This window comes from Trachurus trachurus, assembly GCF_905171665.1.
Source record: "Trachurus trachurus genome assembly, chromosome: 14".
Classification (NCBI taxonomy): Eukaryota; Metazoa; Chordata; class Actinopteri; order Carangiformes; family Carangidae; genus Trachurus; species Trachurus trachurus.
The window spans coordinates 2,413,636-2,433,299 of record NC_139903.1 but is presented as its reverse complement, the minus strand read 5'-3'; the positions used below and the strand labels follow the sequence as shown (position 1 = coordinate 2,433,299).

At 41.8% G+C, this 19,664-nt stretch overlaps 1 protein-coding gene across 1 annotated transcript in view; it reads left to right on the top strand.

Annotated features, from left to right (window-relative positions):
• The window catches only part of LOC310997305 (glutamate receptor 1-like), a gene marked incomplete at both ends in the record, with an annotated part of 143,024 nt that overhangs the window by 14,839 nt on the left and 108,521 nt on the right, over positions 1-19,664 (top strand). The window contains one exon of the mRNA XM_083986981.1: positions 16,112-16,351. Coding sequence (XP_083843107.1) covers positions 16,112-16,351 — 240 coding nt within the window. The remainder of the gene's footprint in view (positions 1-16,111; positions 16,352-19,664) is intronic.

The window sequence follows — 19,664 nt, the reverse complement described above, 5'->3', positions numbered from 1 at the left end:
TTCTGGTTTCTTCGTTCTTTTATGACAATATACTGAGTATCTCTTTGGTTTGTGGACAAAACAAGACATTTGAAGACGTAATCTTGTGGTTTGGGAAACATTTTTCAACATTTTTTAATATTTTATTGACCAAACAACTATTCGATTAATCGTTGAAATAATCAACAGATTAATCGATACTGAAAATAATAATTGTTTGATGCAGCCCTAATAAGAGCGTTTGTTTGTAGGTTGTGAAATAAAACATTTAGAAAAGAGATCGCATGTAGGTGTGAATCGAGATCGCGTGATTTTTTTTTAACGATTTCTCGTGCAGCTCTATGTGCACTAGTGAACAGAGTGTAGTGTAGTTAGTATGAAGTGGTTTATCAGAACAGTCTGTGGTGTTTTCCATCCAGTAGCTGCTGAGATGTGAACGTCGGGTCGTGACTGCTTCAGCTCCAGAGGACGGATGTGTCGAGTGTCGAGTGAACGCGGTCCACACAGAGAGCTCTCGTTCTGTTTGTGTCATCTTCATTATAGTGAATGACACACAGGAATAATGCCGAGGCAGCTGCCTGTCTGCGCCGCCGTCACACAGTCGCACAGTCCGTCATGTGGACAGTCAGTCGGTGACTAACCCGTGATGTGTCTCAGATCTGTCAGACTGTTTGTTGTGTTTTTATCGGGGGCCTGGAGCCTCAGAGAGTTCCTACGTTTCAGCTCCCTCCTCCTCCTCCTCCTCCTCCTCCTCCTCCTGCTCGTGTCCTCGTGTTTATCAGCAGCTCCACTTTGCTTACGTCTTCATTTGTTCGCCAGATTATTCTCATTTGCATATATTTCATGCTCTTCTTTCTCTTGCCTTAATGTTTCGTCCCCTGGTTTTGTCTTTGCCTCCTGCTAATATTTTTTGCAGACCCTGCATCTGCACTGTTTGTTTCCCTCTTTTATCTGTGCACAGTTGAAAGCTGCTGCTGCCGCTGTTGTTTACTGTTCACTATCTAACACTTTCAGTTTGTTTTCTCATTTATGCTCTTATGAGAGACTCTGCAGCTGAGACTGGGAGACAAGAGTTTCAGAGAGTCGCTCCAGCCGCCTTGTTTGTGTGTTTTATTGAGGAAGGAGGACAGAGGTCAGTGGCTGTGGACTCACTGTAGACCACCAGAGGAGAGAGAGAGAGAGAGTCTGAATCTTAATGAATGTGTTGCTGCAATAATAAACACGTCCTATTATGAAGGAACCCAAATGGAGCGAGAGGCGCTTTGGCAGTGGGACTGGCCGTGGCAGCGAATCAGACTGAACTGAATGGAGGTGGACTGAATAGACGTGAATAGAAGTGAAATTGGGAGAGAGGGGAGGTAGAGCGAGCTCCGCAGTCTAATAGAGCATGTAACAGGGTTTTGAATGGAGCTCTAACCCGAGTGTGACCCCGTGTTAACACAGACTCGCAGGCTCGGCTCCGCTGCTTATGGCTTCATGAACTCACACCAGGCTGCACATTTACACACACACACACACACACACACACAACACGCACACGCACACACACACACACACACACACACAAAAAAAAACAAAGCTCAGGATGGAGCCAGGACAAAATACTGCATCTTTATTTTTTCAGTGTGAAGTTGAAGTGGGTTTGAGCAAGAAGAGTTTCTCTGTTTATTCCTTTTCACATGCTGCCTCCATCAGCTATTTAGTTTCCATGTTTTTCCATATTCCATGTTGTAAACTGTTTTCTTGTCTGTACACAACATCTATAGCTGTGTTTACATGCGCAAAATTTCTTAATCAGATTAAAAATTTGAGGGATCGGAAAATCCGAATCCACTGTTTACATGGGCGCAAAATCAAATAATCCGATCATGACGTGCGTACACATGCAAGGCAAGGCAAGGCAATTTTATTTGTATAGCCCGTTTTTACAAACAGTTTGTCTCAAAGGGCTTTACATGGCATCGTAACAACATCCTCTGTCCTTAGACCCTCACATCGACTGAGGAAAAACTCCATGGAAACCCTTTTAACAGGGAAAAACAGGAGAAACCTCAGGGTGAGCAACAGAGGAGGGATCCCTCACCCAGGACGGACAGACGTGCAATAGATGTTGTTACAGACAAGAAAACAGTTTACAGTTTGTCACAGAATGTGCGGAATATGGAAATGTTAGCAGGGGTTGATGAAGGCAGTCTCTAGTGAGGGGAGGGGGGGGGGCAGGGAGAGCCGGTCAGCTCGATGGGAGGACTGGGTGGCAGACTGGTCCATGGGAAGGGAGGGGAGGCCGGTCTAATGCACCGAGCTTTATTCAGAATAACAGCATTTTGACATGTGCAGAGCTGTCTTTCTCCCTAAAACAACAGCAGAAGAAGAGTTGTACTTCCTGTACTACTGTAAACAAACCAATCAACGCAGAAGTGGCTCAATTTATCCCATCCAGCTCTCTTTTTTCTCTCCTCTCGTCAGCTCCAAACTCACTCGTCCACCTCGTTAACTCAGGTGACAGAATAACAAGTCTCATGTTTGATTCCTGTCAGACGTCATACTAGAGTGTGTAAAAGCAAAAATTAATAGGCTAAATAAATAAGAACCGAGTAGAACCGTGTACAGCCGTGTCGCGCTAGTGGGAAAGGACGTAATGATCGGAATAAGTGTTTACATGGACGTCGTTCGGAATAACGATCGGCATAAACCACCCCTCTCGATCCGAACAGAATTTCTTTCGGATCGAGCCGAATCCGATCAGAATCTTCCAATTGAGGTGTTTACATGACACATTTTTATTCAGATCAGCCCTTTATTCCGAATATTTGTGTCCATGTAAACGCACCTTATGTCACATCTGCCTGTCCATCCTGGGCCCCGTTCAGTTCAGTTCAAAAGGTTTAATCTGGATCAATATTATCCAGATTTTTAAATCCTTTGTTTGTGATTGGCTAGGGCCAAACGTCCACACAGAAATTGAGCTTTCCCAAAACAATCTTTATCTTGTTCGTTCTCAAAAAGTTTCCACGAAACACAGCATCGTTTCAAGAAGAAGAGTACACAGGAATCCACTGAGAACTGAGACTTTTCTGTCGTTTGACTTCCTTTTAATGCGGATTTCTAGAACTAGATGTTTTGGACCAAACAGGAAAGGAAAGGAAAACCCGGACAAATATGTGGATCAGAGTGAGGTTCTCTGGAGCTGTGTCTTGTCAAAATCACGTCAAAATCTTTATGGCTGAACTGTGAGGATGATCAATTAGCAATTTAGCACGTTTACCGTTTACCAGCGCGACCTGTATGCAGCAGGATGAGAGGTTCACTGACACAGATGACGATGAAACGCTGTTGAACATCACAATAATACTTTTTTTTTTTTTTCTGTGAGAGACCATGGCGGGTCCAAACGAGACTGTGGCAGGTCGCCATAGCCTCGTTAATTAATGGAAAACACTGTATCATTGTCTGCGTCAATTAGCCGACTAATGGCCCTAAAAGTCGACAAAAATCTTTGGTCGAGGGCAGCCCGTGTCCTCCTCAGATGGATCTGATTGGTCGACCTCTTCTGCATCTGCAACCTCTTTGAATTTGCATATTGAATATAAACTCTGAGCAGCAGCTGCATGAGCACGAGGTTAACAAACACTTGAACTCACCACAGTCCCAGAGGTGCAGATGAAGAGGAAGAAGAGGAGGAGGAGGAGAAAGAAGAGGAGAAATGAAGTGTTGTTCCTCCTCTTCCTGAGTGCCAGAGCTTCCCTTATCAGGAGCGTACAGATTGAGACAACAGAGGGACAGGACGTGAACGCCCTCTTCCCCCCTCACCCCCTTCTTCTCCCCACAGCTGCTGGTATTTATTGTTTATTGGTGTAAAACATTTTTAAAAATTGGTCTTGGAGACATTTAGGCGGGAAGCCCGTGAAGAAAGAGAAAGAGAGAGAGAGATAGTGGGTTGCTGGTGACTTTTCGCCCTTGAGGACTCGCTCGTCGTTACACGCTCAGTTGGACGCCTCAAATGTGAAAAGGATAAAGTGTGACGTTAAAAAAAAAAAAAAGGAAAAATAAAGAGAGACGGAGAGCTGTGTGCATGTATCGTTGCCTCCTGGAAAGACGTTTATCTTCAGCAACACAATTTGGCAAAAAATAATAAGAAACAAGTAGAGCCGACAGCAGCAGCAGCAGCAGAGGGGAGGGGAGGGGATTATCTTTAATTGATAATCATAATCTCTAGTTTCATGTCGGACAAATACGAGCGGCATCAGATGCCAAAAGAAAAGAGAGGAAACAATAGAAGCTCCGTGTTTCCTCTTTTACCCCCCGATGCTTAAAGTTCATGACACACCGTTTGGATCCCAGCAGCAAAACTTACTTTCAGCACCATATTTTCACTGGCATACCATCAGAGTGTAGATTAACAGATTAAAAGTGCGATGTTTATTGGTAAATCCTGAGGACGCAAATTTAACTTTGAATCCATTTTTTTTAGTTTTATTGAGTTTTTATTCACACCTGTAAACAAAGCAGCCAACTCTAAACAAACTGAGACACAAAGACACAAAGCTGCAGTTCCTCTCCTGACCACTAGAGTGAGTTTTACGTTAAAGTTACTAGTGCGCGCGCCTCGCGAGGTTTACAACACGGAGGGATGTCATGATTATAGATTTTCTTGGTACGATTATTGTCAGAGAAATAATCACAGTATTACTATTGTCACGATTATTATGCATTAATTAATTATTTCACAACACTATGAATGTGTAAAAATCAATTATAGTCTAAATATACGGTACATTTTTAGTTGTATACACAAAATATTTTAAGTATCTATTGATATAGGACCAAATATTAATCCCCCAGGGAAAATGTTTTAATTCTTTTAGTGATTATTTGTCATCTATACCAAATGTTTAAGTTTATTTTAGTCATTTTTCTGTTACAAATGACATGCTAACATTTAAATACCTACCAATTAAATGAATTGCGCTGATCTGCCGTTATGGTGCCGACAATCTCTTTTGGAAAGCGACGAAATGTTTACAATTAATTAATTGTGGTATTTAATATCACGATTAATTGTGAAAACAAGTAATCGTCGTGACAATCCTTACTCGTCAGTAAGGATTGTGGACCGGTAGTTTGTGGCAAAGACACTTTGTCTCTTCTTCAGCTGAAAACAAGGAAAACACAGAGGTGGATGATTTCAACCCACTTTACCACTTTCACTCTCTGTGATTCGACTGCAGAGTAAACACTTGGCAGTTTGTGTAGCTCATACACACACACACACACACACACACACACACGGAAACACACACACACACATGGCTGATTTGTCGCCTCTGGAGTGAAACGTGTTGAATCTCTGTGGACGACTAAAATGTAAATGTGTACACGAAGGCAGCAGAGACGAGAGTCAGACAGGTGGGATTTAAACCTACGACTCAGCCTCCATATCTGTTCCTGTGTGTGTGCGCGCATCTGTGTGTGTGTGTGTGCGCGCGTGTGCGTTCGTTCCAGTTCTCAGCAAGAGATTATTGCATTGATGCCTCGGAGCCAACAGTTGCCTAAATGACTTTAGACTTGATGTGTGTGTTCTTATGTGTGAATCACCAGTGGTGTGTGTGTGTACGTGTCTGTGTGTGCGTGTGTGTGTGTGTGTGTGTGTACGTGTCTGTGTGTGTGTGTGTGTGTGTGTGTGTGTGTGTGTGTATCACCCTGAGGAAGGCAGCCATTTAATCTATTATTCAACATCTCTACTAAACACATTAATTAGAGCCTGAGGTGGAGATCGGTGCTCGGTGCCATTCAGCTCTCTGGGAGCTGGTTGGGGAATGAATACCTTATATCTCCTCTGTGTGTGCGCATGTGTGTGTGCGCGCATGTGTTTGAGGTGAAGATGGGATCATCAGCATGTCAGACCCGTGAACCTCTGAGTTGAAGCCTCAGCGTTTGGTTTTTTGTTCCTCGGCTCCAGCAGCAGTCAGAGCGGTTCAGGTCGTCTTAGTTCAGGGCTCTCCAACCTGTTTTCCTCTGGGAGCTACTTTTATAAAATGAAAATGGCCGAGAACTACTCAAGTTTTGTGACATTCGTTCTTTACATTCTTTACATTTGTTTTAAAAAAAAACTGTTTCCCCACTCTTCATGGAAATAGTTTGTTTTTAGCCTCTATACTTATCTGAAATTATTACTTTCAGGTGTTGTCCCTCCTCTATTTAATATGAAAGGAGGCTGGAAATCACACAACATGTCTGTTCTGATGATACAAGTCAGTGGTCCTGAAATGTGAGTTTCTCCTCTATAAAACATATTCTACATCTCGGGGCAGAGCTCTGTGGAGAAATAGCTGGACAGGTATCCCAGTGTTTCCCAAACCACAAGATGACAAATGTCTTGTTTTGTCCACAAACCAAAGAGAGACTCAGTTTATTGTCATAAAGGAACAAATAAACCAGAAATATTTACATTTAAGAAGCTGAAATCAGAGAATTTTGACTTTCTTTCTTAAAAAACTACTCAAACTGATTATTAGATAATCAAAATAGTTAATTTAATAATCGATTATCGTGCAATTAATAGATTTATTGTTGCAGCTCTAGTCCCCAGTGAGACACTATAGGCTAAAGATGATGAGTCGCAACAGGAAACTGTGATAATGTGAATTCACTGTGAGAAAGGAGGGGAAAACATAGAAGGAATCAGGGTCCGTGACCTCTTCCTCTCCCCCGTTTGGCGTCTTGTGATGTCACTGACTCCACTCCACCCGTTGTCGCCGCTTCAGATCCGACAAACTGCAAATACAAGACGTCACTCACTCTCAAGTGTCTTCTTTGTGCTGCGGTTACAGCTCGAGCTGTTTCTGGCCGAGTGACAGCGAGACGTGTCGCCGCGGTGACGGAAACGCAGGACGAAGTGAGTGAAACAGTGACCTGATCGCTGGGAGTGTCTCTGCGGGCCGTAGGGTCTGCAACAGAGAAGGGAGGAGGAGGAGGAGGAGGAGGAGGATGATGATGATGATGACAGGGTATCCGCAGGGTCTTGAAAAGTATTAAAAGGTGATAAGTCAATTTTTGGAACATTAAGACCCTTAAAAAGTATTAAAAAGTCTTTTCACGACATTTTAAAGTCTTAAATTTTGAAGGTATCCGAGTAGCTAAATGGTACTCGGATACCGCCCAAGTCAAGTGAATACTCTAGTACTCGGATATCGACTACAGCCCTACTAGAAACAAAATCAATTTTTTTTAATAAACTTTGCCTTTGATTTATTATCCCAGCCTATTTTGAATAATCATCATAGTGGTCTACAGTCTTTATCACAAACTAAAACTGTTATTACGTTAAAAGTGTCACTGATGTAAATGGTTACAGCTTGAAGTGGCGGTGAGGTGTTAAAAAATATTGATAAGGTCTTGAAAAAGTCTTAAAAAGGTATTAGAATTAACTTCAAGATTCCTGTATATACCCTGGATCAGGGCTGTACAGTGCGAGCATTTCACTCGCATATGCGCCTAAAAATAGATTGTGCGAGTAGAAAAAATAAAAAGGGAGCACACGTGCGAGTACGTATTTCAACCCTTTCATTCGCATTTTCTAAAATAAATCCATACAAAGTGGATCAAGCTAGAGTAAAATGTTCACGCATCTCTAAACAAATCCATCCTTCGGCAAATAACAACACAGCTCTTGTGATGACGCACGATCACATCTCAGTCACACAAACTGCACTTTTTTTATCAGTAGGATACTCAAGCGTTGCGGTAAAGTTTGTCTATTTAATTAACTGTGTTTAATTGACTGTCGTTTAATGTAGCAAGATCTCTGTGTAAACGTATGCGCAGCGCACTGATCACACAGGGAGAGAGGAGGTGAAAAGAGACAATAACACGGTACCTGTTGTAACTGGCTTCAGCCTGTACCATCGCTAAAACACCGCCGACCAGAAGAGTGTTAATGTAGCCTCTAACTTCATGAACGCAGCTCAAACCGGACTGGTGCCTCAGCACGGCGACCAAGCTTTGATGATTACACCGGATCCGCGCTGGTTTACAGCAGCGGTCCCCAACCTTTTTATCTCCGCGGACCGGTCACCGGTCACTGTCTCCTGTTTACATTACATGAGAACGTACGCTACCCCCCGCCCCCGCCCCCGAAGAGAACGACCGCCACCCCCCCTCCCCGGGCCGCGGTAAAATTTTCCACCGGTGACCGGTCCTGACCTGTCCCTGGACATCACACAGGGACAAATTGGAGCTGCCTGTGTGAGTTTTATTAATGTTTACATCAGGCTGAGTTCAACAAATCAGTTTATGCTATTGTGATTTAAGTAGTTAAATAGAGTTAATATCAAGTGTAGTGGCAGGAAAGACCAATTCACCGGTATCAAATATGGTGTTGGTCATAGAACAAGTAAAAAAAAAAAAAAAAAGTTTAAATACTTCCATGTATGACCCATGCTTGGTCACATTAGAAGTCAACTTAAAGGCAGAGGAAAAATGTTTAGGGTGTTTTTACTGTTCTCAAATGTAAAAATGGGTCACATTTGACCTTCAACATTATTTAAAGGTTAAATAACGTGTTACTTAAACATTTTTCATTGTGCTAACTAACAAATAGAGCCATGTATAAGGACTCTTCAGCTTAAATTCCTCAATTAATCGTTAATCAATCAATAAAGTCTATCAACTAACAATTAATTAATTAATCGATAATTTTCATCCCTACACTGTGTGACAAAGATGTTCTGTGTTTAAATGACAGAGCAGTTGGCCTTATGATGGCACTGTGTGTGTATAATGAGTGCACGTGTAGTGTTAATAATAAAATTGTGTTATTTATGAAATTTGATAGTGCTCCTAAATTTTTTCTGTGCTCCTAAATTTTTTCATTTAGGAGCACCTGTGCTCCTAGTGAAAAAGCTAAGCGTACAGCCCTGCCCTGGATGATGATGATTATGTCCCCATGGTTACCTGCTGATACCCTTCTCTGCCCATTCCCGCTCCCTCTCCCCCCGCCGCCACAGATGGACAGATCGGCGGTGTGTGGATAGATGGAGCGATGTGTCAGGAGGATGAGCAGCTCTGTGGGGAGACGCGGCGGCCTCAGCTGTGGGCCCCGTGGCGCTCGCCGTCGTCTCTGGGCTGTGTTTAAATAAAGCTCTGTCTAAAAGCCTCGGGTGGTGAGGAGGAGCGAGATGTCGGGCTGGAAGACCCTCGGTGGGGGGGCGCGAGGCGAGGTCAGCCCGGTCTCTGTGACGCCACGGCGACGAGCGACGTTCATCTTCATTAATGTTGATAGTTACGAGGTCGTCCATCAGTCATCACATCAGAGCTGACGGTTTACAGTACCTGCACAGGGACAAACATACTCACTGTAAATCCTCCAGTAGCAGCTTGAACTGACGTCTTCTATCAGAGAGAGGCGTCTACATGGGACAGGCTTTTATTTAGTTTAAGAAACATATAAGATACATAACTCAGGTCAGGTCGGACCACGGGCTTCCTTTTTTTCCCTTTTTGCCGCCTTCAGGCCGGAAATTAGGCCCCGTTCGCGCTCGTGGGTGAAAACAACAACAAAAAAATTATCGGATTGGCTTTTTGTTTCGAAGGCAACAGTGATTTTGGGGCTTAAAAACACAAAAAAGGGAAATCTTCTCCTGTCTAAAGGGTAAAAACGCAAAAGTCTCTTGTCTGATGTGCAGGAAGTCCTGACGGCTGCTTTTAAGGCTCAGTTTCTGAATACAGGCTGTGTGCATTTCTCTGTGGACTGAGGCTTTGATACTTTCACAGTATTAATATAGAACCTAGAGCTGCTTTATAATCACACTACACATGGACATCTACCTTTATACTGTATGGAGCTTTAATACAAACATCTACCTTTATACTGTATGGAGCTTTAATACAAACATCTACCTTTATACTGTATGGAGCTTTAACACAAACATCTACCTTTATACTGTATGGAGCTTTAATACAAACATCTACCTTTATACTGTATGGAGCTTTAACACAAACATCTACCTTTATACTGTATGGAGCTTTAATACAAACATCTACCTTTATACTGTATGGAGCTTTAACACAAACATCTACCTTTATACTGTATGGAGCTTTAATACAAACATCTACCTTTATACTGTATGGAGCTTTAACACAAACATCTACCTTTATACTGTATGGAGCTTTAATACAAACATCTACCTTTATACTGTATGGAGCTTTAAGCTTTAAGTGGCTGCATTTGATATATTTTTTTAATGTGGGTGGGCGTAGTGATGAACCTGCAACTCCGCTCAACTTCACAGTGAGTTTGAGGTCAGCGTTTGTTTGTCTTCACTGTTCTGGTTCACTCTAGGAACAGTTCAGTAGCAAAAACTTCAGTAAACAGCAGCTAAACAGCAGCAGGTGGAGACCAAACACCAAGATAAAATAAAAGAGGAACATCGGACTGAGACAAAACAGTGAAGTTACAGAAGAAACAGTGTATTTCTGCCTCCATCGGCTCTGGATGTAAATCATTAAGGATGAAATCACATGACCTAGAAATTCTAATTTGTGCATATGTGTATAAAAAAAAGACAGTCTGTGCATCTGTTTTTTTCACAGGTTTATTTACAACTACAAACCTGACAAGCTTTTTGACCCTAATTTGACCCGGTAATCACACAAAGACAAGACAGAAATAACAGCAGGGCTGCGATCAGTCTCCTGCAGGATTAATGTAACAAGCAGCTGAGTCCGTTCATGTGTTAATAATGTAAATTCAGATACATCTGGACCTAAACACACAGATTCCCAGGGCTCTGAGCATCTGTCGAGCCTCCGCCGCCGCCCGCCTGACCCCTCTGTGGTGAAGAAGTCCCGCTGGGACGCCAGCATTAATGCTAAGAGACAGACACCTCGTTAGCATGATAGCATCCGCCCCGGGACAGAACGTCTATTGTTAGCATGATAGCGTCGTCGACCCCGGAGGGAGCCGGTTATTTCCAGAGCTCAGAGGGACTGGAGCTCGTTGTTAGCATGTTAGCGCCGGGCCACAGGGAAATGAAGCTGCAGCAAGGACACACACAGCGAGGAGACGACCGTCGGCACACACACACACACACACACACACACACACACACACACATTCACTGTTTATTTACAGTTTTTTTCTCCCCAATCGCTGACACATTTAAATGACATGCATCTCCAAAACTTTAAACACATTTTCTGCTTTACACACATTTTTCAATTCAAAATGTCACTTTTTAAAAGCACTGAACACGGTTCTCTGCATAAGACACAACACTCTGACATAAAGTCACATGTTTGTCATTTCAAAACACTGCTATTCAAAATGACACTACATGAGCCAGTTGGCCAATAGTGATATGCCACCTGCCAAACACGTCAATGGTTAATTGTTACAACATCAATCAGGAAGGAAGCACTGAAAGACTTCATATTTTTTTAATATAACAACAATGGAAGAAGTTGCAGAGAGAAAGAGGAAGAGGGAGAGTTTTTCAATTTTTTCTGCACAGTTTCTTTTTCAGTTTACTGTTCTGTGAGCATATTTTTGTTCACTCCAGTGTAAATATATCTGCTGTGCATATGTTGCACTGACTTGTTTAGTGAAAAATAAGCGTTTCTGTGCATGTGAACAATCTGGAGAATTCTCTACATTTTGAACTATTTTAGTTTTATGGCAAAGCTACTGAAGATGAGTTCCTTTTCATTCTGCCCAACAGTGTGTAGCTGGTTAGACAAAAATCTGGTAATATGAATGAAGTGTGAGCTGTTTGGTGCAAAAGTTTGATTGAGTTTTTACATTTTCCCCCAAAACAGCTGGTGCCAACTCTAATTCTGATAGGACAGCTGAGTCGTCCCCATGACTTCTGCTTGTGTAAGACAAACACTGTTTAGTCAAAACTCAACTAATAAGTTGTACAAAGGACGGTCATTATCTTGAGTCTAATGTAGAGGATATATATGATGTATCAGATGTATTTTCATAAAATCTGGGAACTGGAACTAGTCTGAGTGAGTGGTTGATTTGCTCATTTGTTTTTTTAAGCAAAAACAAACTGTGAGCTGTAACTTGGTGTGTGTGTGTGTGTGTGTGTGTGTGTGTGTGTGTGTGTGTGTGTGTGTGTGTTGAAGCAGCTGTTTATTTTCACCTCCAGCAGCTGCAGATACATGATTGATGTTGTAGTTGTAGTTGTGATGTAAAATCTTGGCGTTCCCTCTCCGTCGGCTCGGCGGTCGGTCTCCACCAGCTCCTTCATCAAGATCTCATCAAAGAAAGATTCTCCATTTTAAATTTGATTGACAGGTGTCTCGGCCAATCACACTGAGCCGCTTTGCTTCACGCGTCCTCACGTCTCCATCGACTCTCTGTCCAGATGAGGTGGATTTTCTGGGCGATGACACACAGACACGACGGACATGTTTTCACACAGTCTGCAGCCGATCTGTGGCCAGAAGAGCATCAAATGAGACGCTGATTCAGAGAATGACTCGTGGCGCCTCAGCAGCCAGAGTATTATTTTGTCTTAAGACTTAATCCCTGACTGTGAAGGAGCTCTGCGTGAAGAGTAATTTGATTATAGCCATTGTGTGCACAAGGATTTACCATGTGGAAGCCTTTAGTGTGAAACAGGAAACTGCACTTTATCAGCCACACAGCAGCAGATAAGTCAGCGACAGAGACGACGTCTGTCTGCCGTGAAGATAAGAAGACTTTATCATCTCTCAGCTTATTAACCAACACAGATCCTGCTGTATCCTCCATATCTGCACAGAGATTTAAGAGAGAGGGAGGAGGGTAAAAAAGCAGATTAAACAATAAACGAGTGACAAATGACAGACGAGTTCAGATAATCACAGATAGTATGTGATGTAGAGTTCATTAAAACGACGATTGACGTTTGGAGTAAAAAAGGAAGACGATAGCATTGGTTGTAAATTTTCTCACGTTTCTGTCTCATGTTAAACGTTGCAACACAAACACAGCGTCACCTCACAGTCCAGGATCTTGTAACACACTGACATCATCACCATCATCATCATCATCATCATGTTGGAAAATGTCTTATTCAAACATTTACATATAAAACAATCATCCACAAAAAAACTAAGATTTGAGAATATTGATTGGAGAAAAGTATTTTGTCAATGATTCAATTCTGCACCTGTAAACCAGCTACACTTAAAATTCAGAGATGTGTTATATATTTAGTTTAAGTCCTCTTATTTTGTATGGAAAATATTACATCCACTCGTGAAAATGGACGAAAAAGAAACCACAACGTTTTAGAATAAGAATTGGACACAGTTATTATAAACCTAACAACAACAAAGCTGTAAAAACAAGAGGAATTTGTGAAGACTTAAATATTAAACCTTTGTTTTGCTGTTTTTAGTCCAGTTTCCTTCTTTTGAAATGCTTTTGTCTTCTGTGCCTTTTTCTTTTTCTCTTTTTTTTTTTTAGCTTTTTGTATTTTGCATTTATTTCCTCGTATTCGTTTGTTTGTATGTGTTGCTCATAGTTTTATGTGTTTCATTTGAGTTCAGATGAATTCAATCATCATTTAATTCAACTTTCTATTCAACACTTAAGCAGCTATTCACCTTAATCAGTGTAGCCATCGACTAGCTCAGCGTACAGCTACAACATTAGCACTCGCAGCTGCATTAAACTTCCATAAATAGATTCATAGATTCACAGTAAATATGAGTTTTAAGATTGTTAAAATAAAATAAAAAGAAGAAATAGATCTAAGTAACAGTGTGGAATAAGGACTCACCTGTGCAGGTACAGAGTGAATCTGCTGATTGCTCACTTGTTCCTGATTGGAGGGATTTGACCCACGTTACAAACATCCACAGTCTCCTCTACAGTATAAACTGTATCTAAGTCTCTAGCCTTTGTTTTGGTGACCTCGATTTTATTGTGTCTGAAAAAATAAAAAAATAAAGAAAAGAAAAGAAAAGGAACTGGAGCTTAAAAACAAGAGAGACAACAAGACAAGAGACATTAGTGGACAGAGAGAGACATAAAGAAAGAGGACAGATGGTGGACGTCAGGGCCGAGGATGGAGGGATGAAAACTGACACACAGAGAGAGAGAGAGAGAGAGAGAGAGCCTCAGAGAGAACCAGGAAGTAACAGCAGTGTCTGAACCACTGTGACTCAGAAGCAAAGGATTCTGGGAGCACAGTTATGTGGTGTCATCTGAAGCTGGTTGTTTCTGATGGAAAGAAATCATTAGGCCAGGTTCAATTACAGTTTTTTGCAAAATATGTTTCTGAAATTTGCTTCCATTGATTGTTTTGCAAATGCATCGTAATTATCATGAAGTTCGAGACTTTACTTTGAGCATCTTGTGTTTCCATGGTTTTGAGACAGTGATCTCGACGGTCGCTTCAGCTGTTTCTGTGATTATTTCTAACAGAAGACGAAGGCAGAGTCTTTATGTGTTGCATACCGCTGCGGCACCTCGCTTGAAATGAAACGGTTCACGTGACCTCCTACATACGTCATGTTTGGTGATGTGTAAATGCAAAAAGAAAAGTGTTTTCATTACACTTTTGTGATACACTTTTATTTATATCGATGCGTTTGGAAAAAGCTCCTTGTGAGAGCGTAAAAATGTTAGCGATATTTGAGAGGTTTTTTTTATACTGTTGGTGTTTCCATTACCAGTTTACCAGTTTTTTTTAATTGCAATATTTAGGTTTTGCGTATTTCTAAGGGTAATGGAAATGCAGCTATTGAATTTATTCATTTTCCACAATTCCTTGTTTCTCTGCTTCTGGTTTGCAAATATGTTTTTTTCAGACTTGGGTCAGTTTATTACAGCACTTACCATAACAAATAAAAGTGAAACAATCAAAACTGTAGAAATAAAACACAATGTAAAGATAAATTAAAATTGCAAAGGAAATGTGTGATTTAAAAGAGTTTTCTGAAGTCCAAAAAAAGACACTTCAACAGGAAAATTAAATGGGAAAAAGAAAAGTATAGTTCAGTACAGAAGTAGTATCAGAAGAGAGGAGTGATGATGAGTCAGATTGATCTAATAAAACTGGTGTAGAATCCAGGAAAAGTGTTGTGTGGTGGGTCCAGGTGGGCGGGGCTTAGTGGCTGCTTTGTTGTGACATCACAAAGTGACAGGAAGTCCTGACGGCTGTTTTAAGGCTCAGTTACTGAAAACAGGCTGTGTGCATTTCTCTACCTTCTGACTGTGTGGAGCTTCAGAGTCGTCGCGGCTGCTTTCAGTCCAGTGCTGTTCCTGCTATTGTTTGTTTGTATTTGGATTATATCGAGTTATATTTAGATTTTATTTTTTTTTATTCTATTGTTGAATACAGATTCAGCTGGGAACAATATTAACATGTACAGATGCTCCATGACGAGCTGTGGGTTGTAATACCATCCCAGAATGTCACCAGGATGTACACAACATGGAGGAATGAATGGAAAAGGGATATGAGCAAAGGAAACAGCTGTTAGTTGTCCTAAATCAGACACATTTGGACTCTTCTGTTAATAATATCAATATATTGTATGTTTTTAATCTACATTTAAAGGGACAACGAGGAGTTTTGGAAAAGCGAAGTGTTTTCTCACTACATTTATGAGCCTCCGCACCGTGAAATTCTTTGACCGGCGCAAGACAGACTCATGTTTTCATTCATCAAGAATTAAAGTCAGAGGTTGGAAGACGATCACATACCGTCGTAGTTCCCACCATAAACGGAGATTCGACGGCGTTATTCTCATGACTCGCCACGAAACCGAAAGTAAAGAAACGCTGGTCGGCTCGACCAGCATTTCCACCACCACTAATAATAACAAAATAACCATAGAGACAAAACGATATATTTATCGAAAATGGAGCCATTAACAAGTGGTAACGTAGATTCATCCACATTAATATGAGACATTTTTTATTGTCGCAGAATTTTTCGTTCTGCCGATGGAGAAACTCCTCGTTGTCCCTTTAAAGGAAGTTATTGTTAGAGACCGAGTACATGACTTTATAATTAAAGAATATTTTCCTTTTAAAAACAGCAGGACCCTAAGAATCTCTCCAAGAATAGACGACCCCAAGAAAATATGAACTCTGTGTTAATGCTGCTCTCTCTCTCTCCATCTCCAGTCTGCTCCCAGTTCTCGAAAGGCGTCTACGCCATCATGGGCCTGTACGACCGGCGGACGGTCAACATGCTGATGTCGTTCTGCGGCTCCCTGCACGTCTGCTTCGTCACGCCGTCCTTCCCCGTCCAGACCAACAACCAGTTTGTGCTGCAGCTGCGTCCACAGCTGCAGGAGCCGCTCATGGCGCTGCTGGAGCACTTCTACTGGACCAGGTTCGTCTACATGTACAGCTCCGACTCAGGTGAGGACGCAGCATGTTTACATCCACACGTTTTTATTCACATTAAAGGGATAGTTCAACATTTTTGGCAAATTGGCCCATTGCCATAATCCCTATAGTCATAGCAGTAGGTTCGTTACCTTTTATTGTCGGTGCAAGCTATTTTTAGAACGGCGGAGCAGAGCCGCGACCAGACAGAGTTTTTTTAGAGGCAAATACAGAGACTGCTTGATGAAAAACTGTCCCTGAAGGCAACGCGCATCAGCGGTTTTGCATGAATTTCCCTCTAAAACAACTCTGTGTGGTAACGTTGTGTTATTATCTCATAGCGTGGTGAATGTGCAGGTCACAACTTGTCCACCAGAGCGTTGTGGAGTTGTTGGATTGTGTATTTGATGAGTTTGATGAGGGAAACCAAGAAATCCCATAATGAGCCTCCGTAGCGTAGCTCTGAGCAGCTCACGGCTCTGCTCCGCTGTTCTAAAAATAGCTTGCACTGACAATTAAAGGTAACGAACCTACTGCTATGACTATAGGGATTATGGCAATGGGCCAATTTGACAAAATGTTGAACTATCCATTTAAGGGATATCGAATAAAAAACGCCTTATGGAAACAGTAAAATTCAATTAAAGGTCCAGTGTGTATAAAAATGGGGGTAAAACCGTGATATCCAGCGTTCAGATTCTAGTTTACAGCACTCACTCCTCCCGTCGGCAAAGTGACGGTGGCCTCCGAGGACAAAAGAACTTGTTCACCAGGACTGAGACGACTGGGAGTATTTCAGGAGCATGGGGCGATGAGATGAAGATCTAAACCATTTTACCACATGTCTGCTGTTTCCTCCTCCTTCTCCTCCATCCATCCATCCATCCATCCATTTATTTATGAAAGTGAAACTCTTGAAACGTGCTCTCTGGTTGGCTGGATTTTCCCTTCAGGCTGCCGTACAAACATGGCGGCGCAAGATGGCGACACAGAAGAAATAAAAGAAGAATTATAAGGCTACGAAAACCAAACAGATTTTATTTTACAGCGATTATACACTTATACAAATATATTCATGGGTAGTAGATTCAGATTTTAACAATAAACCTTGTTAATTATTACACACTGGACCTTTAAATGTCATGAATATCAATATAACAGCTAATGTGGTAAGTTTATGCGACTAAATGCTGATGGAAACAGTTCTTTGCCGGATAAATGTGAGTTGCGATCATGTTTTATGTTGATTCTGCTACGTATTCCCAGCTGTTCAAAGACACGGTTACAGACGCTTCTCGCTCCTCTAATCCTCTTCATCCTGTCAGTCTCTGTCCAGATTATCTCTCAGAAACAAACTTTGAGTCGTGTGCTGAGAACTTCCTCTGTGTCGAGTCACACAAACAGACAAACAGACAAACAAAGAGAGAGAATTAACAAAAAGGCAGTTAGCTCTGTCATCTGGGGTCTAGTGTCTCCCGGCGGCCTGCGATCTGACGTTCTAGTCCATTTGACAGTCGGTGGCAGACTCTGTCTAATCTTATTGCCTCTCCGATCTGCCCAGGAACCATCGGTGGAAGTCTGTGGTGTGTGTAATAGTGTGTAACCGTCTGCCTCGGCGTGGCAGTCGACTGTCTAATGTTATTGCTCCTCAACATCTGCCGAGGAGGCGCTCGCTGTTCGCCTGTCGCTGAACAGAGCAGCGGTTTTCCTCTAGGCCTCAGAGCCTCGAACGCAGCTTTGGTTTATGTCCATTATCAGCGGCTGGTGGTGGTGGGAGGGAAGATTAACCAACACAACACAACACAACACAACACACTCTGAAACACAAGACCAGCGACGATGATGCTGCTGTTGGTGTTTCAATGTTCGAGTCAAGTCAGACATGTTGGACTTTTCAAGGGAGAGGAGATGCATTGTAATGAATGTAATGAAACAATAGCAACACGCTGGAATTGCACAACTCTTAGTTAGCTTTTCATTTAATCAAAAAAAACCAAAAAAGCATCTGTTATAAGTCCTTTTGATTATAATAAAAATGAAATAATGGAATAATAATAAGCTGGGAGGCACTGCTGCTGTATTGAATATGATGTCATATTCAATATTTTCCTGAGTATTGGCATTGAGTTTGAAATTTTAGTATTGTGACAATCCTACAACTCTGTGAAGACACATTTGACCACAACAAACACCACAACAGCCAGAAACAACTAAAATGCAGGAGAATAGTGTAAAATGTCTTTGTACAAATTGAAGAGAGAAATTGAAATGATTTTCGTTTCTTAATCAGTTGTGTTACGTTATGACCACTTTTGGAGAATCATCAACACGTATGAGGGAGGGGGTACTTGTGGTATGGCAAAACGGCTCAGGGGGTACGCAAGACAAAAAAGTTTGGGAACCACTGTCTTAGATTTGTCCCCAGGATTCAAAATGAGTTGCCAGTGGCGACTAATTTAGTCTCTTTGGCTGTAAATGAAGACGACTAAGCAGCAAAATTCAGGGTGTTTTCACACATACTCATCAAATGCGTAATTGTTTCATTTTTTAAGCTTGTACGGTTCAAGTTCGCGTACATTTGTTTTCACTCTGGTCAAAAAACACTGCAACATGATCAGAGCATTGTGTTTCCATGAAGACGGAAAAAGAGCGTGGTACGTCATGTTTACGTGACATTAAACTACAGTAGTGTTGTCACAATACCAACATTTCGATACTTTTCCAAATAAAAAGAGAACACAAAAATGTCATTATTGACTTTATTTTAATAGAAAATCCTAGAACTATAAAATATATACATCAGTAAATCAGTAAACAATCGCTGCTGCTGCAGGTTTAATAGATCAATATTAATTTCTGAACTCTTCCTAAATTAAAACATTAGTATTTGCTGCTCCACTCTTCTCGCGCCACTCGCTCGACTGCTTGCTCCGGCTTGCTCGCCTCGACGCAAATTACCAAGTACCAGTTTAGTACCAGTATACCGAACAAGCCTACAATAAAGGACAGAGCACAAAAATATATAAATCTGCTTTAATAGAAGCTACTTGTCATGTTTTAATCATGAACACATGTGAGGCCATGATCAGGTACCACAACCACCTCATTTTAGACCAAGAAAAACCCTGTTGTTCTCCTGTTCTATGGACTTTGGGCCCATTTATACCCTACGGTAAAAACGGATACGGACACTTTTGTCCTCCTCCTCTCTTCTCCTCCTCTCCTCTCCTCTCCTCTCCTCTCCTCTCCCCTCCCCTCCCCTCCTCTCCTCTCCTCTCCTCTCTCCTCCTCTCCTCTCCTCCTCCTCTCCTCTCCTCTCCTCTCAGTAAACCGTGTGTGTGTGTTT